The 6,667-nt window shown below is 52.1% G+C and overlaps 1 protein-coding gene across 3 annotated transcripts; it reads left to right on the top strand.

Moving 5' to 3' along the window:
• The first annotated feature begins 1,236 nt into the window (after positions 1–1,236).
• AURKB (aurora kinase B) lies at positions 1,237–6,667 on the top strand. Of its 3 annotated transcripts, XM_081218493.1 has the most exons (9): positions 1,241–1,306; positions 1,654–1,702; positions 3,123–3,225; positions 3,335–3,389; positions 3,636–3,827; positions 4,128–4,266; positions 4,376–4,524; positions 5,241–5,415; positions 5,590–6,667. In XM_081218493.1, the coding sequence occupies exons 2-9, from the start codon at positions 1,655–1,657 to the stop codon at positions 5,761–5,763; spliced, it is 1,035 nt and encodes a 344-aa protein (XP_081074619.1). In that variant the 5' UTR covers positions 1,241–1,306; position 1,654; the 3' UTR covers positions 5,764–6,667. The 3 variants fall into 3 exon arrangements, with proteins under 3 accessions (XP_081074620.1, XP_081074621.1, XP_081074619.1); XM_081218494.1 differs by lacking the exon at positions 1,654–1,702 and having other exon boundaries at positions 1,237–1,306; XM_081218495.1 differs by lacking the exon at positions 3,636–3,827 and having other exon boundaries at positions 1,240–1,306.

Raw genomic sequence — 6,667 nt, 5'->3', positions numbered from 1 at the left:
GTCCACTCCTGGACCTGGGATGGGGTAAGCTTCCCTCTCAGACCCACAAAACTCTAGTTGCTTTCAGGAAGTGGGAATCGCTGGGAGAATGGATGCTGGTTAGATAACCACAAAGTCCTCTACAACGTGTCTCCATCAAGTTAGCGATTTGGGGTTGGCAGCAACAGAAACCAACAACACAGAATGGGGAGACAGGTGGTTCCCTAAAGCGAAGTTAGAGTGTTATTATTAGAAGAAAGATGAAGGGTGCTGGACAGGTAGTATTTACAAATATCCACTAGTTATTTCATAGAAGGTCCCAAAATCTATTTATTTAACCCAATAATGAAATTTGGCGTCGGAAAGAGCAGAGAAGGGAGTGCGGCAAGAAGGCGAAAAGTGAGGGTGGGTCCAAGCAATTTGGCCTTGGTCAGGGGACCTGCAGAGAAAGGTCCTCTGGTAGAAAATTCTTATTAGGAATATGAGTGAAAGACTCAAAGAACAAAATAATAATGACATAAGAATAAACACACCCTGGTGGTGCAGTGGTTAAGCAACCGCCTGCTGCCAATGAAGAGGACACAGGTTCGAGCCCTGGCCGGGGAATATCCCACGTGCCCCGGAGTAACTAAGTCCGTGCGCCACAACTACTGAGCCTGCGCTCTAGAGCCCACGAGCCATAACTACTGAAGCCGGTGCCTAGAACCGTGCCTCTCAACAAGAGAAGCCACCACAATGAGAAGGCTGCGCACCAGAAAGACCCGATAGAGCCAAAAAAACAACCCCCCCAACATTGTAAATCAACTGTATTTCAATAAACTTTAAAAAAAAAACCACACACACATGCAAACGAACAAGCAATAAAACTTGAACAGAGAATCTGACTTAGTATATCAAGGGTAGCATTTAAATTCCCTTGGGAATGGTGCAGTTTGTTTAACAAATGATGCTGGCATAACTGGCTCTCTGGCAGAAAACAAAGTTAAACCCTAGTTCATACATATACACAAGGATAAATTCCAGATATATCGATGACTTAAATTTTAAAAACAAAACAAAACAAAAAAAACCCATGAGACTATTTCAGGGGTCGAGGGAAACTTTCCTAAGCCGGAACCCGAGCTGCTCCGGCGCTCTCATTCCACCTTTTCCATTGGGTCCCTAGGGCTACGTAATGGGACACCCAGCCAATGAGGACTGGGCATGGGAGGCGTGCTCAGCCAATGGGGCCAGGGCGGGAGATTTGAAAGGACCTCTGCGTGGGCGCGGCCGGGCAGGTTCAGTTGTTTCCCAGCGGCCAGGGAGGTGGCTGTGCTGCCGGCTCCAGGTGAGCTGTCCTCCTTTCGGGGGCCTTGCGCCGGGAGAGGCCAGGTGATCCGGCAGGTCGGGGGGTCCGTTGGGCGGGCCCGCGCGCACTCTGCCGGGCTGCTGGTTGCTCTAAAGTGGAGAGAGGGTCCTGGAAAGGGGTGAGGCCGGTAGCAGGGCTGGGGCAGCGAGGCGAGCTCCGGGATGCGCCCTGATGAGACCAGCTTGTAAACCTGCTCCCTTTCACCAGCCCCAGACAAGCGCTTCCGGCTACATCTGTCCGACCCCTCACTCTCTCTCTCCCTTTTTTCTGCTTCTCACGGCTCTGCTTCTCTTCTCTGCCCCGTTCCCTCCCCCTTCCCTTCTAAGGATGGCCCAGAAGGAGAACGCCTACCCCTGGCCCTACGGCAGGCAGACGGTAAGGGCTTTCCCACTTCCCCTCCCTCCACCCGCGTGGCGAGGTCCCGCTTGCAGATTTGCGGTCCTGCAGAGGGCGATCCTCTTACCACTTTCTTCCCGGCTTTGCACCAGTTTATGGGTCCCAGTCTGGTCATTTGTAGCCACATCCTATCAGGTGCTGCCAACTTGAGTTTGACCAGACTGTGAGGACCTCTGCAGAGCTGAGCCTGTTTGTCACATCCAGATGACATCTGGGACTGAGCAGGCAGCGTCTGGCCTTTTGGCCATGATTCCCAACCCTTGTCCTGAAAAAATAGGCTATGCAGGAAATAGAAATAGACTCTGGAAGGATTTAGATAAGTTTATAAGTTTAAAAGGTCCAGGACAAGTCTAAATTAAGAATTTAGAATTTATTTTAATGACTGGTGTGAAGTAAGCATTCAATGGCTTTATTTTCCAGTTGTCCCAACACCTTTCACTGAAGAGTCTACCCTCTGATTTGAAATGCTACCTTTATTATATATATTAAATTCCCACATATATGTGGATCTATTTCTGCACTCCATTTTGTTCAACTTGCTTATTTGTAAATTCCATGCTAATATCACTGTTTGCAAACCAGTCTGTAGGGGCACTGAGGCTTTCTTCCTCTCTTGGCTAAAGAAGAAAGAAGGGGCCCTGCATGGGCTTTGCTCTCTGTTTGTGGGGCTTGAGTATCCTGGGGGGGTCCGTATGTCCCCTTGTCCACCAGCTGCCTCCCTGGTGAAGCTCTGAATGAGGCTGTCAATAATGGAGGCTGAATGAGAAAACATTGTCATGCCTACACTGGTCACTCCTAAAAGAAAGGGGTGTATATTACTCAGAAGTTGAACGTGAAAAGTGGTCCAGGGCCGTTAGAGTAGCCCTCAGTGTCCCTAAAGCCTGTTGTTGCAAAGGGGTAAATACTGAGATTTGCTGAACACTCAAGGCCCCAAGGACCTTATCTGAGACTTAACAGACTGAGCTTAGGGGACCATGAGAATACCGCTGTGCTAAAACTCCTTGAATTGTGTGTGTTCATTACCCCAGCCTGAACTGCCCCCTGGGGTGGGGGGCTGGGTAAATGAGTGGTGTTATGGACAAGACTTTGAAGGTTGGACAGCCTTGGGCCTGAGAATGTGGAGTGGGCCAGGGCCAAAGAGGTGAGAGGTTAGGTGTGAGGGTAAGTCCCTATCTTAGGCTGACTTAGGTTGTTTATTAATAACTCATTTTATATGGGGCTCTGAGCAGAGTCTTGGGGCTGAGTAGCAAAACTGTGGTCTCAGTGTTCCTCTTTGAACTGGGGATGGGGTAGGTGGGTGGGTGGCTTTATAGCAAGTCCTGAAATGCTGCTTGTAGCACATTCCAACCCAGTCACTGGGATAAAGGCACTCTCAGAGCTCCCCCCTGGTCCTTCTCAGGCTCAGTCTGGCCTGAACATCCTGCCCCAGAGAGTCCTCCGGAAGGAGCCTGTCACCCCATCTGCGCTTGTCCTCATGAGCCGCTCCAATGCCCAGCCCACAGGTAACTAGGACAAGGGGAGGGCATCGACCTGAGGGGACTAGGGTCTGGGAAAGGTGGACGGGGATGAAAATGTCAAAGGATGGCCTCAGTTTCCCTGTTCTTTCCTTAGCTGCTCCTCTCCAGAAGGTGGTGGAGAACAACAGTGGGACCCCCAACTTCTCAATGTAAGCACCCCAAGCCTTGGGGTGGCAAGAGAGGGGGAGGGACAGTGAACAGGTAGGAAATGGGGGAGGTAGAAGGTAAGGGCAGGAGGAGTAGGGAGGCAAGAAAGCCTGATCCATCCTCAGCTCCCCTGGAAGAGAAACAGGGCTGCGGGCAGGATGGGCTGAGGTGCAGGGAGAAGGCAAACACCTCAGAGGACCGACTAACCGGTACTCAGCTGCCTACCACCCCCCCACACCCCCCAACAGGCGTTCCTTCACAATCGACGACTTTGAGATTGGGCGTCCTCTGGGCAAAGGCAAGTTTGGAAATGTGTACTTGGCTCGGGAGAAGAAAAGCCGTTTCATCGTGGCACTCAAAGTCCTCTTCAAGTCTCAGATAGAGAAGGAGGGTGTGGAGCACCAGCTGCGCAGGGAGATCGAAATCCAGGCCCATCTGCAGTACGGGTCGACGCCCTGCGAGCCAGAGTGCCCCTGGCGCCTCAACCCCCGGCTCCTCTTCCAATCCCACCATATCCGGACTGTCTTCTCTGCAGCTGTGGACAGGCAGCCCCAAGGAGCTCTCAATCCTGCCCAGAGCCTTGAACCCAGAGAGCTGTGTCCAGTCCCCCCTTAGCACCGCCAGCCTGGTGTCCCCTGCCTGGCCCAAGCCTGACCCAGTTTGCTGCAGTGGGACCTGTCATCTTTCCCATTTCCTCATGCCAGGATGCAGCCTGATGCTTCCTCTGTCTCCTCTCCCAGGCATCCCAACATCTTGCGTCTCTACAACTATTTCTATGACCGGCGAAGGATCTACTTGATTCTGGAGTATGCCCCCCGGGGGGAGCTCTACAAGGAGCTGCAGAAGAGCCGCACTTTTGACGAGCAGCGAACAGCCACGGTCGGGGCGGGTGGGCACCTGGGGCACCGGCCGGGGGCTGGAGGCTGGGGGGACGCTGCTTGCAGCCTGAAGTCCATCCTTGTCTGATGGCCTGTCATTGGCCCCCCAGATTATGGAGGAGCTGGCAGATGCTCTGATATACTGCCACGGGAAGAAGGTGATTCACAGAGACATAAAGCCAGAGAATCTGCTCTTGGGGCTCCAGGGAGAGCTGAAGATTGCTGACTTCGGCTGGTCTGTACACGCCCCCTCCCTGAGGTATGGTGGGCCAGGAGGCCGGCCCTGGGTGTGAGGCTGGGACATTCAAACTAAAACCACTCCAGATCTTGTTACCCAGAGACATTTTGGGTTGTTCTCATGTAAATATACAGACACAGCAATATCTTTACAAAAATAGGAGACTCTCTGGGAATTCCCTGGTGGTCCGATGGTTAGGACTCCGCGCTTTCACTGTTTTGGCCCGGGGTTCAATCCCTGGTTGGGGAACTAAGGTCCTGCCAGCCACGTGGTGCGGCCAAAAAGAAAAAACAAAACCAAAAAGAGGAGACTCAGTTTTGCCACCCAGGTTTCTCACTTGAAATATATTGGGACCTTCTTGCCCTATCACTGAGAATACTCCCACGTCATTTTTAATGCCTTCATAATATTGCATCGTAGAGAGGTAACCTGATTAATGTAAGCAAGATGTGCTTGATGGACATTTGAGATTTTTCCTTTAATTCTAAGGTGAACGTTGTCCTCATGTCTGATTATTTTAACATACAGCCCTCAGTGTGGAAACGCAGAGGCAGTGTGTAAGCCCACCTCTGGGGCTTTAGTTATGTCTTCGCCCCACTCCTACCCCAAAGGCTCCATCAGAGCCTGGTTGGAACACTCCCCTGGCACATCCTGGGGTCTCTGGGCTCCCTGTCAACTTCAGGGAAAGGAGAGAAGGTCTGGATCTGGGATCCCTGCCCACTCACCCCCCACTCCAGGAGGAAGACGATGTGTGGCACCCTGGACTACCTGCCCCCAGAGATGATTGAGGGGCGCGTGCACAATGAGAAGGTGGATCTGTGGTGCATCGGAGTACTCTGCTACGAGCTGCTGGTGGGAAACCCCCCCTTCGAGAGTGCTTCCCACAATGAGACGTATCGGCGCATCGTCAAGGTGCGAGGCTAAGCCCCGGGTGCCTGGCTGGGGTCTGTGCTGGCCCAGGGGCCAGGGGCAGGGAGTGGGCATGTCGTAGTTGTGGGGCTTATGTCACTCGCCAAATAAAATGGGCAGTGAAGGGAAAGCAGCCAGGATGAAAGCTGGGGTCCTCCTTCTCCTTTACCTCTGCAGGTGGACCTGAAGTTCCCCCCTTCCATGCCTGCAGGAGCCCAGGACCTTATCTCCAAGCTGCTCAAGCATAACCCCTCAGAACGCCTGCCGCTGGCTCAGGTCTCAGCCCACCCTTGGGTCCGGGCCCACTCCCGGAGGGTGCTGCCCCCCTCTGCCCTTCAGTCTGTCCCCTGAACTGTCCCTGTCATTTTCTCAGTTGTGTCTGTATGTCTGTATATGTGTAGTTAGGAGAAGGGGTCCCTGGCCTGTTCCCGCATCTGTCTTCTACCTCCTCTTTATCTAATAAAGGCTGAAGCTTTTGGTACTGATGAGTGTAGATGTTTACAGGTGGAAATTGCTGTGAAGGAAACCGTCACCTGTGGGGAGGAGGCTGGGGAATTGCCCATGCTGGGTGCCAGTATTGGCATTGCATCACTGCCCCTGGGAGCACCCTGCCCTCTCAGCTCTAACCCCCACCTGGTCAGCTCCACCCCACCCCCAAGTCTTTTTTTTCCCCTGCTCTGACTCCCAGACCTGGGGATGCTGGGGACTTCAGCTCCATTCTGCTACGCCTACACACCAACCATCTCTGCCCACCTTCTCTTACTACTTGCTCTTACTTGACCTCTATTCTTTCCCTCTTCTGGTTCACTCCTGCCGACCCAGGAGCAATTGAACATTGTTGTACCCAGAAGTTGTTTGTTTTTCAGCTTTGATGAGGATCTAGCACAGGAGTGAATAGAAGCAGTAATCTTGTTCCTAACCTAAGGTTTGAGGTTTCACTGCTAGATATATGATGCTTGCTGTAGATTTTTAATACATGTCCTTTATCAGGTTGAGGAAGGCCTGGTCACTTCCTAGTTTGCTAAGGGTTTGGGTGTTTGTTTTGGGGTCAGCCGCAACAGCGTGAGGGATCTTAGTTCCACGACCAGGGATCGAACCCACGCCCCCTGCAGTGGAAGCGTGGAGTCTGTTGGGGTTTTTTTGAATCAAAAATAGGTGTTGACTTTCACCTAATGCTTCTTCTGCATCTGTTGATTATTTGCTCTTTTAAGCCATGTGGTGAAGAACATCAATAAAGGTTTTTATTTTCATCTCA

Source organism: Mesoplodon bidens (assembly GCF_964165515.1).
Source record: "Mesoplodon bidens genome assembly, chromosome: 19".
In the NCBI taxonomy this organism is placed as follows: Eukaryota; Metazoa; Chordata; class Mammalia; order Artiodactyla; family Ziphiidae; genus Mesoplodon; species Mesoplodon bidens.
This window is presented reverse-complemented; position numbering and strand designations above follow the sequence as displayed.

Coding starts and splice junctions, on each gene's coding strand:
- AURKB (XM_081218493.1), top strand. CDS start 1,655: ATGGCCCAGAAGGAGAACGCCTACCCCTGGCCCTACGGCAGGCAGACG. Junction 3,226..3,334: donor CTCCAATGCCCAGCCCACAG/GTAACTAGGACA, acceptor TTCTTTCCTTAG/CTGCTCCTCTCCAGAAGGTG. Junction 4,525..5,240: donor GTACACGCCCCCTCCCTGAG/GTATGGTGGGCC, acceptor CCCCCACTCCAG/GAGGAAGACGATGTGTGGCA.